This window comes from Aplidium turbinatum, chromosome 2, assembly GCF_918807975.1.
Source record: "Aplidium turbinatum chromosome 2, kaAplTurb1.1, whole genome shotgun sequence".
NCBI classification, from domain to species: Eukaryota; Metazoa; Chordata; class Ascidiacea; order Aplousobranchia; family Polyclinidae; genus Aplidium; species Aplidium turbinatum.
Window position 1 is genome coordinate 13,734,810 of NC_137473.1, and position 17,633 is coordinate 13,752,442.

At 39.5% G+C, this 17,633-nt stretch overlaps 1 protein-coding gene across 1 annotated transcript; it reads right to left on the minus strand.

Annotated features, from left to right (window-relative positions):
- Window positions 1–1,141: 1,141 nt before the first annotated feature.
- Window positions 1,142–17,218, minus strand: LOC145788344 (uncharacterized). Its single transcript, XM_082600121.1, has 10 exons — window positions 14,155–17,218; window positions 13,022–13,113; window positions 12,271–12,432; window positions 12,108–12,186; window positions 11,519–11,662; window positions 4,312–4,434; window positions 3,964–4,097; window positions 3,754–3,777; window positions 3,055–3,111; window positions 1,142–2,136 (listed from the first exon to the last, which is right to left on the minus strand). The coding sequence occupies exons 1-10, from the start codon at window positions 17,216–17,218 to the stop codon at window positions 2,098–2,100; spliced, it is 3,918 nt and encodes a 1,305-aa protein (XP_082456247.1). The 3' UTR covers window positions 1,142–2,097.
- Window positions 17,219–17,633: the final 415 nt, after the last annotated feature.

The window sequence follows — 17,633 nt, forward strand, 5'->3', positions numbered from 1 at the left end:
TTTTATTGTGTGGGCTATTCATTGTTAAGTATTACTTTGAACGGATCTCAGGATATAAGGACATGTTTTAGGACAAAACATTACGGAACTCGCAGCTCCGCTTTTTTTCCGGACCAATATTTGACAATCTTTTACGCCTTGCTTCAAGCTTGCGTTCAGCAACAACAGCAAAAACTTAAATGACTTTGAGTTTTGACTTTGTCTTAATTTTAAAGCTATAAAGAACAATATTTTATAAACAAAACTACTTTATCCCTTCTAATGGGGTGGATAAGCCGAAAGCAGATGCAGCTTGGCATCCCCGTAATCTAAAACCCCAATTATGATTTTTCATCTTTGACTTCAAAAGTGTCAAAAATTTAATCATCAAAACTTCAAATCTCAAAAATTTAAAAGTGTCAAAAATTTACGCTTTAAAGCCATCTTAAAGCGTATTGGCCAAACATTTTATAGCACCCAAAGTAACAACTTGAAAACATTCTAAAACAATTCGAAATTATAAAATACTTGGTATTTATCAAAAATCTTTTATCTTGATTTCATTTCCTTTCATCTGGAATTGATTGATTCAATCTTTATTCTCGGACTGGGAAAGCTTCTTGCAGAGCTTAATCCGGGCAGTTTCACATAACTTGCGGAGGCTTTGGATCACTGACGCAGGCCCGGTCACCGAGATTGACAGAGTAAAGTTTCCGATTGTTGAAGTGTTGTTGCCGGGGAATTATTCCATTCAATAGGTGCCGCTGAATGGAGAAGAGCAATTAAAAGTTTGTTTTCATCTAGTTGATTCGTACAGTAAACTTTAGCAATTTAGCTAGATACAAAGAAACTATTTACATTCAGTTTAGTTTCTCTTTAAACTATGGTCTTAAAGTGGAAAAAGGGTATTACAGTTACGGAAAGATTGCAGCTTAACTTTGCGTTTCAATGTCACAGGAACTATGAGGCGCGTTACGTAATCTGTAAATTTACAATGCAATGCAATGATGACACGGGTCCCAAATCAAAAGTTTCCTTTTCTAGTAGTAGCCTAGTTGTAACGTTCATCAAATGAACATTGCAACTACTGCAAAAAAAGATAATAATTCTGATGAACACCCAAATTTTGCTAACAACAAAAAGTTTCCTTGTCATGTTTTAATCGTAGACACGCTGACTAAGTCTAAGCCTACACGAAAACGAACAAAGTTTTACACTGCTTTTGATTTTCAAATCATTTTTTTAAGTAGCGCAAATGCAAGAAATAAAAAACATATAACATTGTTGACGCAAATTTTCTTAAATTTTGCAACAAGAAAAGATTATAAACAACTATTTTTTGAAAAGAGTATCATCCTTGGAGGAATAAGAGCTAGATCAGGGCTATGATGTTCGATGAAAAAAATAAAAAGAGGGGAGAATAAAAATTGACTTGAGATCTCATCTTGAAGTAGGCCTAACCATTTTAAATGCGATCGAGTTGGGTGAGATTTAGACCAGGCATCACAAATTTGAGTACAGTGTAGCCTATCTTAGCCACAAAAAAGCTTGTGCATCAGCTAATGGGAACTCTAGAGAAAATAAAAAAGTTCTCAAGCGTCATAAATCAAATTATATACAATGGACGTATGACAGCACTAAAATTTCTAACCACCTTAAAGCCTTGCATAAATCTGGTTAGTGTCAAAACATCAATGTATCTATAAAGACTGCGGCTTGTCTGTATGCAACGTGGATTTCAAACAAACTTATAAGTTGTCGCCAAACTTGCGAACATTTTTTTTCCTACGCACTGCGTACAAGTATTCTGTTTTCAAGATTAGCAAAAATTCGACAAATTGCTTGCGCGCAAGAGATAGTCGACTACAAGACACAAACATGTACACTGTACAGCGACATCAAGACGCAAGAGTCGTGCTCAAAGCAAAAACTTAAAAAAAAGACCATGAAGTGACATTGGTGCGTAAATCACTTGCACCTTGATCTCGGCATACAATCGGTCATACATGGGCAATGCATTTAAAATGCAAATACAAAATCAGTAAAGTATGATGGGACCAAAGAAGCACTTTAAATAAGTTAATAGATAAGCTAAACCATTCTTGAAGTGACAGTTGTTCACATTGTTGAAGATGCGTCATAGAAATCATTGAAGTTCTGTAAAAAAAAGTACGTAACTTGTAAACACGTTGCGCAATTTAGTGATGGAAGTTGTTATTTTGACTTTCGTTATGGTAGAGACCGGCAAATGAGGGTGACTTGACGCGGTACCGTAGTTTTAAGAATATTTTAGGCTAGTAGCCCTAAAAATAATACAGGAGGCCAACCTTATGAGAGCTATTTCATTATAACCAAGCAACCTGTACAGCATTGAAAAGAGGTAAAAAAATAACTGTACAGTAGGTCTATTCGGATTTCAAAGTGTTTGTAAATAGCCATAGGCCTACAGTATAGCCTAACGGCCCTAGCCTACGACCAAAATTCACAAAGTCGATTTTGGTCTGCTCCAAAACACGGATCGAGATGCAAGTGACAGTATCAAATGTATTAAAATGTCAAGAAAATCAAAATTCTGTTTAAAATATTACGCTTCATCGCGCACATATCCTCCACAGGCATCCAGGCCGGATAGCGACTGTCAAAACAGCGACTGTCATAATGGCGACTTCATAATAGCGACTTCATAATAGCGACTTCATAATTTTTGGATTTATATCATGCCAGTCAGCAGGTTTTGACTTGGAGGCCAAATTTCGAGGTCGCTGTTTTTAATTAATCGAGTTCTTGATGAATCGCTGTCGTGTAGTCGCTCTATTGACAGTCGCTGTTTTTAATTAATCGCTGTCGTGTGGTCGCTCTATTGACAGTCGCTGTTCTGACAGTCGCTATTTGGAACCCGAGCCCCTCCACAACGGGGCAAAAGCGTTTCATTGTATGCTGGGCTCTAAAAAACCTGACTATGCCACTGGACAATGGACATACTACGGTATATGTTCCTTCTGTGAAGTAAACCCATGTAATCCCTAAATAGTGGAGGTAAATAAAAATGGTTACTATAAACGACCGGCTACTTACCAACTCTCTAGGCATGGTCGCTCGCATTTGAGTGTTAAAACTCGTCCCATTGTAATTCTGTGATAACGTAAACACAATTAGTGGCGCTCTCGAAACTGAGCAGCTGTGAAAGCATAGTTTGCACTGAGGATGTGGTGGTGCTGAATATAAATGGTGTTGTATTTATAATAAACGCTGCTTAAATTTTGTTGCTCCTGTCAGGTAATTAAATAAGAAAGATCAGATTAACCAAACTGTAAACGTACAAATAACGGTTAACTGTTATTCGATTGATACGTTAATGCAAACTGAATGGCATGCTAGCTTGAACAGCAAGAAGTTAAAGACCTGAGTTGAAGAACTACTTAAGTCCAAAATATGACTTTTGAAATAGAGCAAGTTAAACTTCTTTCAGCGTTGCTTAATCTTTTATTCTATGCAAACACTAGTGTGTCTTACTGCGAAACTAAGACGTTTTTAATCAATTTTGCAGGGGACAGGCAGTGACTATCGTGCGACATTATTTGGTGATCACTATTCAATTTCCACAAAATGTGGTTTCACTATTTCAACAAATCAGGTCTTTTGCTGGAAAAACACTTGAAGAAGTTCAGAACAAATAATATTTTGTTGACTTTAGACCTTCATTGTTTTTATAATATGATCCTTATACTGGATGAACATGCGAATGAGTTGAAGTTACAACTGAGTGCTACTTACCGCTCGCGGATTGACATACATATTCTGAAATAAAATAATCAATTCATAAACTTAAGTTTTATTTTGCTGGAAGAAGCAAACCCTGAAGATTAAAAAGCATTATACTATAGACTTATAAAGCTATTATATTGTTGAAATTGACACTGATATTTTTCAATGTAGCCTGTAGCGGGTAGTTGAAACTTTTTTAATGCAATCCGATCAAATTACCTGCAGCCTATCTTCTTCGGGATCTTTGTCAGATATTTTGGGATGCTTTTCTCTCAAAAATATTATGTATGTCAAAGTAAATATAAAGACAACTCCAAAAAAGCATGCCACGATGACAAACACGAACAACCAAGCTGTAATGAAAATAAGCGTTCATTGAAAAAGACGGATCAAAAGAAATAATTTAATGATTGTACTTACAGTACTTGACAGTGAGACCACGTAGTAGGCTATAAAATACGATATCGTATTAGACAGACGCTTGATGAAAACAAACAGAGTGGTTTCGACAATTTTTTTACTCCTTTTTAAACTGATTTCAAACTGAAATAAAAAAAAAAAACTTACGATTTTTGCATCGATCTCCATCGAAACCAAACATACAAGTGCAAGCTCCGACATTGTTGTTGGCATCAGGGTTGCACCAGCCAAATGGAGAATTGCAATCTACATTGTTGGTACAAATTCGTTCTGAAAAATAAATTTAATCACAATTAAAAACACAAAGTTGTTGTAGATTACAACCAACCATTCTTATTTTTCTTCATACATAATCTTTAATCATTCTATTGCTTCTCCTTGCGGTACTATAACGTAGAGTGTAGACATGCACTTGCTCGCTTACAATCACATACTTGTAGCGACATTTTATTTGTTTTCCACCAGCGTAGATGCATACAGCTGACAGTTTTAGTTGTGTCGATATTTTACTTGCATGTAATCTTAGTTGTAAGCTGTGGCGTAGAATCTCTTTATTTAAGTTCATATCAACTATACATTATGTTAATGTTCACTCCTATGTTTATGTTCAGCTACTGTATATCGTGTTTTCTTTATATTAAACCCTAACATGAGTATTCGTGATGAGTAAGCATGGATTCATAACAAAAGATTAATTTAACATGACCTACAAGCATACAGGAAAATTTGAATATCGAGTCAACTCGACCCTAACCCACTTTAAAGCACTTGCGATAGTACAATCATTGGATTAATGGTGGTATTATTATTATCATTATTAATTCAGTCATCATAACAACACACACGCCTGAAAGAAGAGGTTAAATTTGCTAAAATCGTTCTGACTACGCTTCTAGATGAGTTATAAGTCCGTGCTTTGGCTTCTAGTATTGATAGACCTAGGTTCAAACACAGGAGTACTGGTTGAGTCACACCAAAGGTTTTAAAAGCAGTACTAATTGTGTTCTTTCTTTGTACTAATTGTGTTCTTTCTTTCCCAAGGAAGTGCAGATAAATCGGGGTAACACTAAGGTCAAAAAGTAAACAAGGGCATAGTAGGGAGGCAGCTAAAATTTATTGCATTTGCTTAAAAACCTTGACTGTGGCAAAGTAACAATAAAAATAATATTGCTTTGCGATAAAAATAACTAAAAAATCTGTTTTCAAAGATAATTTTTACATAAAAACAAAATAAAAAGTGAAATCGGGAATAGTCGTTGGCCATATTTTTCATTGTGCATTATATTTAATATCAATAACAACATAAAACTATGTCTAATTCCATCAAGCTTTAGCACAAAACAGGCTAATGACAACAAACAGAGACACATCAGGGCGTCTCTGGGGTGGTAAAAGGATAAACCCTCGGCCCCAGAGAACGAAGAAAGAAGCCAGAAAAAGTCCCAACATCCTACAGCTTAACGTTGAAGGCCTTACGACTGCTAAAATCGATGTCGTACAAAGAGTAGCTCAACAACAAAAGGCCCTTATCATCATCCTCCAGGAGACCCACTGCCACAGCGCAGACAGGCTAGTGATCCCAAATTACTCACTAGCTGGGTCAATCCTAAGCAGGACACACGGCCTAGCCACGTTTGTCCACGAGAAGCTGAACTGGAGACTGGTTGAACAATCCCCTTCAGACTCAGAGATTGAATGGCTAAGTGTGGACGTCAACGGCTACAAAATCGTAAATATCTACAAGCCACCTCCCTCGCCATTCACTCCGACGGCCATCCCAGTGTACCCCCACCCCTGCCTCTATGCTGGCAATTTTAATTGCCAGCACGTCGACTGGGGATACCGCATCACCAGTCCTTCTGGTGCATGTCTGGCTAACTGGGCATCAAATAACAACTATGCCCCACTGTACAACCCCAAAGACGAAGCCAGTTTCACATCCGGGCGATGGGGGCACTGGAACAAACCCAGACATGGCCTTTGCTAGCACTGGCAACGACAATCAGCTTCCGGACAGACGTGTGCTACAGAAGTTCCCTCGGTCCCAACACCGACCTTCTCTCATTACCGCAATACCGCTCAAGACACCAATTCCGAGTGAACCAGTCAAGCGGTGGAACTTTCGTAAAGCCGACTGGAATCGCTTTAGCCTCCTTACCAACAAGTTTACAAATGAGTTACCTCCACCTAACTGTCACAATGTGGACGAGGCCTACCAGGACTTTTGCAACACCATCTTAACATGTGCCAAACAAGCCATCCCTCGCGGTCGTAGAAGTAACTACACTCCGTGCTGGGATGCAGAGTGCGAGCGCCTCTATCAATCTTTTGTTAGCTCTTCAGATGGTCAAACAGCACCCTCAGCCGCCAAGGCTCTTCTGGAAAGACTCGATGCAAAAAGAAAAGAACGCTGGACAGAGACCATCCAATCTATCGATCTCTCGCACTCAAGCCGTACAGCGTGGAGCACACTCAATAACCTTACGGGACGATCAAGACAATCACCCCGACAATGTCCCATTCCTGCTAATAAGATCGCATCACAGGTAATAAAAAATGGGATATATAAGCCGTGTGATCGTACCTCCGATCGGTTTGTTACCAAAGAAGTGACAAAGCTTTGGAAGATCAACACACCTGACCAGGAGAGCATTTCTAGCTCCTTCTCACGGAGCGAATTCAATGCTGCCCTCAAGCACCTAAAACCTGGTAAGGCCCCTGGTCCAGATAGGATATGTCCAGAGCTTATCATCCACGCTGGTTATATTCTAAAGTCCTGGTTATGCGATTTCCTGTCGTCCTGCCTGCGCCGCCTCAAGATTCCTAAAGTATGGAGAAGATCTCTGGTCGTCGCGATCCCTAAGCCAAACAAACCACTAGACGATGCAAAGAGCTATCGCCCCATCTCCTTGCTCTGCATCCCTTTCAAGATCCTTGAGAGACTGATCTACGCCCGTGTCGAACCAATAATTGACCCACTGCTTCCCAACGAACAAGCTGGATTCCGACACGGGAGGTCAACTGTAGACCAAGTCACACTACTAACTCAGGATATTGAGGAGAGTTTCTCGGCAAAAAAGAAAGCGGGGGCTGTTTTTATCGACCTAACAGCAGCCTATGACACTGTTTGGCACCGTGGCCTAGTCTACAAGCTACTCCGCCTACTCCCTGACAGGCACATGGTCAAAATGATCATGGAACTCATCCACAACAGGAGTTTTACCCTTACCACCGGAAGCGGAAAACCAAGTAGACTGCGGCGACTCAAAAGCGGTGTCCCACAGGGATCAGTCTTGGCTCCCCTCCTTTTCAACGTCTATACGCATGACCTACCATCAACAACATCTCACAAATATGCATATGCTGATGACTTGGCCATCTTGCACGCTGCGAAAGACTGGCAATCATTACAAACGACGTTGAGCCAAGACATGACGACCATATCTGGATACCTCCATCAATGGAAACTGAAGCTCAGCGAAAGTAAAACTGTGACGGTAGCCTTCCATCTCAACAACAGGGAGGCAAAACGTGATCTGAAAGTGACCGTTAGCGGCAAGATTCTGCCGCCCTGCCCAGAACCAACATACCTTGGGGTTACACTTGACAGGTCACTCACATACCGTCACCATTTACAGTCACTACGCAAAAAGCTGACATCTCGCGTCGCCCTGCTGAGACGTTTGGCAGGCACAACTTGGGGCGCAGGTGCTGACACCTTGCGCACTGCAACCCTGGCTTTGGTTCACTCCACTGCTGAATACTGCACCCCTGCCTGGTGCCGCAGTGCCCACACCCGCCTCATCGACAGCCCAATCAACGACGCATTGCGAATTGTGACTGGATGCCTGCGCCCAACTCCAACAGAGTATTTTCCAATCCTTGCAGGCATCCAACCTGCTGAGCTTCGCCGAAAGGGAGCCATTATACACCTGGCTCGCCGGGCGGGGGATCCTGACCACTTGCTCCATGCAAAACTCAACATCCCACCTCAGGAATCTCCCCGGCAACTAAAGTCAAGACACCCCTTTGTGCCAGCTGCTGTTGAATTACTACAACCATTCAGCGATCGTGCCATCAGCGCAGCACACTTCATGGAAGACACTTGGAATGCAGCATGGTGCGCCACCGACACCAAACTACATGGTTTTATGCCCCACCCGGTGGCGCGCCCCCCTGGTATGGACCTTCCTCGGCCGACTTGGGTCAAGCTCAACAGAATCCGAACCGGAGTCGGTCGCTTCCATTCCAACATGCACAAGTGGGGTCTGGCTCCCTCATCGGCCTGCGAATGCGGCGCGGAGGAACAAACTGCTGACCATGTCGTTCTCGAATGTCCCATCTACAAGGCACCAAATGGAACGCATGGTATAGCAACGCTGGACGAAGCTACACTCACCTGGCTCTCCACCACCTGCCCTGAAATTTGATCTAGTCTCAAACGAAAGAAGAAGAAGCTTTAGCCGGTGAAAGATCAGTTTACAGTGGGTTATATTTTGTATTTACATAGCCTACACATTACAAAGAAATTACGTCATCTACATTATCTTTCCACACCAAAATATATTTGTGCAGTCTTTCGACACAATAGAAAAACCACTTGAACTAAACACCGTATCTACGCTCCTGTAAGTGGCTTTAGCATATACTGTATCTTGATGATAAAACTTTGGCAGAGAGTTTGCTTTGTTGAACCATAGACAAACAAAACAAATTAATTTAGAGGGTTTAACATGTTTTTTTTACAAAGAGGTATAGCATAATTAAAAATCAACTCAAACGTTGTCGCCACGTACGTGTGTCCTCATTAGGTATTACTTGCAGCATACAGTACATAAAATGAAAATTATAAGATAAATCTGACTATGCACTATAACTGTAACGACACTCCGGACTGAAAAGCACAAACTGAACAATTGATACAAAAATAATTACCAGTAAATTATAGAGGATTTTCCCACTTTTGACCAGTAAATTATATCTTGATTATACATGCAGATAAAGATAAAGAATATATTAGCTCTTTATAATTTTCCAGAGTTTTTAAAAGAGGAAAAATATCTAAACCTATAGTAAAAATAACTAAAAAACAACTATAGATCAATGTTAAGTGAAACTATGTTACACAGTGATATAATAATGATGTAACCTATGAAAGAATTGTTTACTAAAAATGTAACTACGCTTAGTCATACAAAGAATGGTGTGAGCATTTGACTATTATTATGAGTGGTGCTTAGAAGCTGCTAAAAAAGTGAAATACCCAGCTTGCCGAGTGCTTGAACTTTTGAAATATTTTTATTATTTCATTAATGATAATACAAAAAGCAGGCTAAATGAAGTTTGTTTTTTTGTAAATCAAAGTCTCCATGCTGTCATGTGTGTAAGCTTACTTTAAGTTCGACGGAACAGATAGAGAAAGATTCAAATTATATTGTATACAAATATGGTTAAGATGGGGGGAGGGTGACTAGTCCTCATACCCGTTGGTCGACGTTGACTCACAGTGAGAGTTCTCGATGTTGGGTTGCTCAGCAAAGGCAAGTCGACCCTTGTGTTCTGTCAGAAACAACAAATTGTGCTACCGAAGTAGAGAGCAAAATCTCAAAAGCGGATTTAATTGCTTCGTGCCACAATGAAATTTGAGACAAGTCAATCCTCGTATCCGTTTGTCGACCTTCTCCTCAACGGACATTAACGGCTTCTTGATTTGGAAGGTACGGAAATTGAGACTAAATTTTGTTTTAAAATGCAGTAAGCTAACCGAATCAGTAACGGATTCAGAAGGGCACTTGGTCACTACGTGCCTCCTTCACAAAAAAAAACAGAGAAAAAATGTAAAAAAAATTTTCTTTTTGTAAAATAGTTTTGTTCTCACATTTTACTTAATCGGAGACATTTGCCGTGCAGGATTATTATCAGCGTATTTATAAGGAAAAAATATTTTACGCACACTTCATAATTTAAGAAAACATTGCACTATTCTGAAGTAAATCAATTAACCACTCAACTGGGTTAAGTCACAAATGTGCTTTGCACAGCTACTGTAGAGGAAGGACAAGGTGTAACATGTACCATGTTTTTAACCAACAAATTTATATTTTAACATTTAAGCGAAACTTATCAGAATTGCAAAATGCATTTCAACGCTGCAAATTCAAAACCTAAATTCTGTTCTCACGGAACTTAGGTCACGCTTCCTGTTAACAAATGCCACTCTCACGGAATTTAGCTCACCAGATCTGTATTTCTAAAGCGACATAACAATGTAACCGGTTTCGCTTTCATAACTCTCACGATATCATAAAAAGGCACTACCGGTATAATATTATGAAATAAGCGGGGAATTGAAAAATGCAGACACTCAGAGACAGACTTCAAAGAGAACAGACTGAACGACGCTAGAACAAGAAGGTTAAATTCACCACGGGAGAATGTCGCTCTTCAGACACCCGTCGCAATAAACTAGATTGGTTAGACATATTTCTCAATTTTCCGAATAAGAACTTGTAAAATTGATTAATAAAAAATATATTTAATATTACATTTAATTTGTTTAATTTTGGTAGGTAGCCTAATCATACCTCTAGACTAGACAGATTAAATTATCCTTTAAATAACTAAAAAGACAAACTCAGATAGCCAAAACCCTACACAGGGGGCTTCAGCTAGGCAAAAACCCTACAAAGGCACCTCAGACGGACTTTTAAAGTAATACTAAAAACTGCGCAGCACTATACAAACTTTGAATAAATAAATTATTGAGATCTTACTGTGACCGCAAAAAAATTTGTTTGAAAAGTGACATCAATATTTTAAACAGAAACGTGACACTCAAGCTTCTAAGGAAATTGGTGTTTGACAAATTAATATGAAATGTGTAATTCAATATGTATATTTAAAAAAAGCGCGAGCAAGCCCTTCACATATCTTGCCAAATTGTTTTATTTGGAACACTTTTTACGTTGTCCATTTTATCTTATAAATTTTGCTTTGTTGAAACTCTGGTTCCCCTTATATTTTTTTTTCACATCTGCTGACTGAAGTAATACTTAATTACCAATAACTAACTCCTAACGACGTAATAATAATTCGAAGGAGGTTGCTATTTCCTAAGTTCATAACAACATCATCAAACCATCATTCATAGCAACACCATCATACCATCCAACGCCTTATTTGTTGTTTTTGGGCACCAAACAAACAGAGTGAAAATTTTAAGCAGTTCTACTTCATAATGTTAATTTCACCAAAAATGTTTAAATGAACAAAAGCTATTGAGAACAATATTGTACTTTTAAAACGCACCCATCCAAGCAAACAAGTGTAACTTTTTATAGAAGTTGTCTGTTACCTGCACAAAATCTGTCATTGCCTATTATGGCGACGTGATTTGGTTGACAAGTGCAACTAGGTACACCTTCATTGACAACACAGCTTGTACTTATCTCATCACAATAGCCTGTGTCGTAACTTTGGCATACAACGCTGTCTGCATCTAAAAAAAGTATCATTGAAAATCAAATTAATTGCAAAACCATTAGATGGAATGTAAAAACTTACAATAAACGAAAGCATAAAACTATTTCTTATGAGGTTTCACAACCTGGCGATGCACTTCGGCCAAAAATATAACTGAAGTTCAAGAATCAAGAAAATACTAAGAATACTGTTTGATTTATATTCTTTGTGATCTAAGTAATTTTTCGATTTATAATTTGAGACAAAAAGTAGCTATACAAAAAGTATCTATACTTGTCAAAGGATAGCCAACGTAGAATAACTGAAATATGAACTTGAAACAAACCATTTTATTATAACACGTTTAGCATGGACTAGGGTCCCATTACAATGCAATGACTTACCAGTTACCAAACAGTAGCTTGAAAATTGAAGTTTAAAATACTAAAAATACATCACTTTATTTGTATTAAATTACTCACTCCCTGCATTTTCTATGGATTCGTTTTTCATAATAGTTAGCGAAAGGAAAGTGCAAGTGTCGGAAGTGTTGTCACAAGTCTGAAAATAAGCAAAAAAAGAGTCAATGACACCAAAAAATATTTAGCCATGATAAGAGATCTGCAGCTTTGAAAGTATACTTACAGTTTTGTCGTCTAAATATCTTTCAAATGTTGTGGAGACGTATGATTCATTTGCATTAGACTTAACATCGTAGTACAACTGATAGTTCCACACGTTGACAGGGTCTTCATCTGTTACTTCAACTTCGAGAAACCCTTCAGAACTATTATATGCAGCTTGCAGCTGAAAACACAGAAACAAATTACACATTAAAGTATATGTTTTGCTTTACATTACAAAAGTTTCATCTTTAAACGGATTGAATATGGGTACAAACTTGAGTGTTTAATTTTAATGACAAGTTTAGAAACTCTATAATATACTGGGCCCCAGCTTTAGCATAACTTTTAAATAAACAAGATACTTTGAATAAATAAAATGCCGATCAACAAATTAACTGAATGAGTGAAAAATTTTCAAATTATAACGATACCACCTAAACAAATCTTTTATGTTCTGAATAAGAGAGGATCCAGCGAGTATCTTAAAGAAGGGGTGAGCAATTTCAACGAAACATGATGATGTGTAGGTGTACATAAACTCGACTTTGCAAATACATCGTGAATAAAGTTACGTTTTAGTGTTGAAGGAAGGTAGATCATCCTCCATGGAACCACTACTGGTTATGGACAGGGAAAATAATTCTAGCTTTCAATTGTAAAAGAAAGTTAGTTTTAGGTATATGTATTGTTAAAGTTTTGTCGAAAGCTTAAGAATTAATAAAATATCAAGAACCCAGCTTTGGGCAGTTGCATGTAATGCGTAATCTTACCAAAGCAATGACATTATTTTCCTCTTCGTTGTTCGTGGCTCTTTTCACAATCTTAGCTACAAAGAGGAAAAGCTTCCCTCCAAACTGCAAGGCTATATTACAAAAAAAGTATTATTGGCTGGTGAAGAATTAGTAAGTATGTGCTTCAAACGCTTTGAATCAGTGGTTCCCAAATGGTTTTAGTTACTGAACCCTTGTAAAGAATTACTAATCTTGATGACCTTTAACTTTCGAATAGTAACCATGGGTAAAATTTTTCCAAAATTACTCATTAGTAGCCAAACATGAAATTTAGTAGAAAAAATGATAAGAGGCTACATTTTTTTTCTAAAATCACGAAGACACCCCCCTTAGAACGTTTCACAGACCCTTTTGAGGAATCTTTTGTCCCTAGATTAGAAACTACTGCTTCAAATAATCAGCTTTGACCCCACACAATTCGTAAACTGCAATAATGCTTCATTTGGTGTACAGTTGTAAGTTTACACTTTTATTATGTACTTAGCTATAGGCTCGTTAAAATTTTAGACCTATCCAAAAAAAAAGAAATTTCTCACCGGTTAAATCAAGCAAAATATGTTGAATATCTGTACTAGACCTACCACAAGGTAAATAAACCTTTTACTAAGAGACGTCGTTAGCTTCAAACCTGAATTTCACTCATGTAGCTTAGTTATTGTTAATGAGGTAATTGGCCTGTAGGCTACTACCTTCTGGCTTGCTCTCCTTATCTTTGTTTTTTGTTACTGAACATTTGCAAGCTATTGCATAAAATCAATAAGCAGCAGTTCAATAATGATATCAACGGATGTCAAATAATTTAATCAATTCTCCACTTGGACAAAAGTTTTCGTCGAATCCAGGCTTACGCCCTTTGATTGAAGATATAGCCTACATTAAGATGATGGGAAGATAACAAAACGTGCTACATGTCCACTTTCAGGGATGGTAAGTGTCCTGGCAAAGACATTGTCTCATGCAATTGGGAGGTGTCAAATCGGTGCCTTATTTAGGGTCGTATCATGGTGCTCACAACTCAACAATGTAATTTCAGTTCAAAATGGTAATTACTTTTAACTTCAAGAAAATCAAATATCTCCTGACAAATTTGTATTACTGTAAACATAGATTACCTCTGTCACAGAGATTGCTTGAACTGTTGAAAAATCCTGGGATACACGAACAAGAAGGAAATCCTTTTGAATCATCACACCACGTCAATGGATCTGTACAATAATTACCCTCAGTCGGACACTTATTTGAAGATTCTTCAGCTGTTCCTGGCCGAGTGGTTGTAGTTGCGGCAGGTTTGGTTGTTGCTGTTACGCTTACAGGAGTAGCAGTTGTTTTACTTTCAGGCGTAGTTGCAGTTGTTGCACTTGCAGGTTTAGTTGTTGTTTCACTTGCAGGCGTGGTTGTTTCACTTTCAGGCGTAGTTGATGCAGCAGTTGCAGGTTCGGTTGTTGTTTTGCTTTCTGGTGTGGTTGTTATTGCACTTTTAGGTTCGGTTGATGTTTCGCTTGCAGGCATAGTTGTTGCTTCGCTTGCAGTTTCGGTTGTTGTTAGGCTTGTAAGTGTAGTTGTTATTTCACTTTCAGTCGTAGTTGTTGTTTCGCCTGCAGGTACGGTTGTTGTTTCGGTTGCAGGTTCGGTTGTTGTTTGACTTGCAGATTCGGTGGATGTTTCGCTTGCAGGTTCAGTTGTTGTTACACTTGCAGGTTCGGTTGTTGTTTCGCTTGCAGGTTCGGTTGTTGTTTCACTTGCAAGTTTGGTTGTAGTTTCGGTTGCAGGTTTGGTTGTTGTTTCGGTTGCAGGTGCGGTTGTAGCTACACTTGCAGGTTCAGTTGTTGTTTCGGTTGCAGGTTCGGTAGTTGTTTCACTTGCAGGTTCGATTGTTGTTTCGGTTGCAGGTTCGGTTGTTGTTTCGGTTGCAGGTTCGGTTGTAGTTTCAGTTGCAGGTTCGGTTATTGTTTCGGTTGTTGTTTCGGTTGTAGTTTCGGTTGCAAGTTCGGTTGTTGTTTCAGTTGCAGGTTCGGTTATAGTTTCGGTTGCAGGTTCGGTTGTAGTTTCGGTTGCAGGTTCGATTGTTGTTTCAGTTGCAGGTTCGGTTGTTGTTTCGATTGCAGGTTCGGTTGTTGTTTCGGTTGCAGGTTCGGTTGTAGTTTCGGTTGCAGGTTCGGTTGTTATTTCGGTTGCAGGTTCGGTTGTAGTTTCGGTTGCAGGTTCGGTTGTTGTTTCGGATTCAGGCTCGGTTGTAGTTTCGGTTGCAGGTTCGGTTGTTGTTTCGGTTGCAGGTTCCGTTGTTGTTTCGGTTGCAGGTTCCGTTGTTGTTTCGGTTGCAGGTTTGTTTGTTGTTTCGGTTGTTGTTTCAGTTGCAGGTTCGGTTGTAGTTTCAGTTGTAGGTTCGATTGTTGTTTCAGTTGCAGGTTCGGTTGTTGTTTCAGTTGCAAATTTGGTTGTAGTTTCGGTTGCAGGTTCGGTTGTAGTTTCGGTTGCAGGTTCGGTTGTTGTTTCAGTTGCAGGTTCGGTTGTTGTTTCGGTTGCAGGTTCGGTTGTTGTTTCGCTTGCAGGTTCGGTTGTAGTTTCGGTTGCAGGTTCGGTTGTTGTTTCGGTTGTAGGTTCGGTTGTAGTTTCGGTTGCAGGTTTGGTTGTTGTTTCGGTTGCAGGTTCGGTTGTTGTTTCGGTGGCAGGTTCGGTTGTAGTTTCGGTTGCAGATTCGGTTGTTGTTTCATATGCAGGTTCGGTTGTTGCTGCGGTTGCAGGTTCGGTTGTTGTTTCGGTTGCAGGTTCGGTCGTTGTTTCAGTTGCAGTTTCGGTTGTTGTTTCGGTTGCAGGTTCGGTTGTTGTTTCGCTTGCAGGTTCGTTTGTTATTTCGGTTGCAGGTTCGGTTGTAGTTTCGGTTGCAGGTTCCATCGTTGTTTCGGTTGCAGGTTCGGTTGTTGTTTCGCTTGCAGGTTCGTTTGTTGTTTCGGTTGTAGGTTCGGTTGTAGTTTCGGTTGTAGGTTCGGTCGTTGTTTCGGTTGCAGGTTCGTTTGTTGTTTCAGTTGCAGGTTCGGTTGTAGTTTCGGTTGCAAGTTCGGTTGTTGTTTCGGTTGCAGGTTCGGGTGTTGTTTCGGTTGCAGGTTCAGTTGTTGTTTCGGTTGTAGGTTTGGTTGTTGTTTCAGTTGCAGGTTTGTTTGTAGTTTCGGTTGCAGGTTCGGTTGTTGTTTCGGTTGCAGGTTCGGTTGTTGTTTCGGTTGTAGGTTCTGTTGTTGTTTCGGTTGCAGGTTTGGTTGTAGTTTCGGTTGCAGGTTCGGTTGTTGTTTCGGTTGCAGGTTCGGTTGTAGTTTCGGTTGCAAGTTCGGTTATTGTTTCGGTTGCAGGTTCTGTAGTAGTTTTGGTTGCAGGTTCGGTTGTTGTTTCGATTGCAGTTTCCGTTGTAGTTTCGGTTGCAGGTTCGGTTGTTGTTTTGGTTGCAGGTTCGGTTGTAGTTTCGGTTGCAGGCGCAGTTGTTGTTACACTTGCAGGTTCTGTTGTTGTTTCCCTTGCAAGGTCGGTTGTTGTTTCGGTTGCAGGTTCGGTTGTTGTTTCGGTTGCAGGTTCGGTCGTTGTTTCGATTGCAGGTTCGGTTGTTGTTTCGGTTGCAAGTTCGGTTGTTATTTCGGTTGCAGGTTCGGTTGTTGTTTCGGTTGCAGGTGCGGTTGTAGCTACACTTGCAGGTTCAGTTGTTGTTTCAGTTGCAGGTTTGGTTGTTGTTTCGGTTGCAGGTTCCGTTGTTGTTTCGGTTGCAGGTTCGGTTGTTGCTTCGGTTGCAGGTTCGGTTGTAGCTACACTTGCAGGTTCAGTTGTTGTTTCGGTTGCAAGTTCGGTTGTTGTTTCGATTGCAGGTTCGGTTGTAGTTTCAGTTGCAAGTTCGGTTGTTGTTTCGGTTGCAGGTTCGGTTGTTGTTTCGGGTGCAGGTTTAGTTGTAGTTTCAGTTGCAGGTTTGGTTGTTGTTTCAGTTGCAGGTTCGGTTGTTGCTTCGGTTGCAGGTTCGGTTGTAGTTTCGGTTGCAGGTTCAGTTGTTGTTTCAGTTGCAGGTTTGGTTGTTGTTTCGGTTGCAGGTTTGGTTGTTGTTACGCTTATAGGTGTGGTTGTTGTTTGACAGTTTACAGCTTGTGGGTTGATTTCAAGTAGTACGAGAATGATTATAAACAGTAATCTCATATGTTTCCACATTTCGTGCTTTATTTAATATTTCGTCTTTGTTTGTTGAATATTCCTCTAAGAACTGTCTTTGACTTGATTTGTATGCAGTTACAGTAGAGCAAAATATTTTTGTAAAACGTATCCTGTGTAAAGCATTGTAAAGTTATAAACATGCGAATTTCTTTGAAAACTGTTATTACAATTTACAATATGGAGTGGCAATGTGTTTTTTAACATTTATAACTACCCCTTCATACTCTAGCCATCAATGAGATGGCAACACTCAGGGGCGTTGACAGGAGGGTCTAGGTGGTACTTTTGGACCCGGTCCCGGAATATTTAAGGGGCCCGGATTTAAAAGATTCCCCGCGACTTCAAACATTATCAAAATCTTAATATAGTCAGATCTAAAGGAATTGCCATCAGTGGTTAAAACACCCACTTC

What these genes read in the sequence shown, in the direction of transcription:
- LOC145788344 (XM_082600121.1), bottom strand. Translation starts at nt 17,218, where the DNA reads ATGTGGAAACATATGAGATTACTGTTTATAATCATTCTCGTACTACTT. An exon ending in AAAATAATGTCATTGCTTTG is followed by an intron (nt 12,433 to 13,021) that starts GTAAGATTACGC and finishes CTGTGTTTTCAG; the next exon opens with CTGCAAGCTGCATATAATAG. An exon ending in ATCCATAGAAAATGCAGGGA is followed by an intron (nt 11,663 to 12,107) that starts GTGAGTAATTTA and finishes TACTTTTTTTAG; the next exon opens with ATGCAGACAGCGTTGTATGC.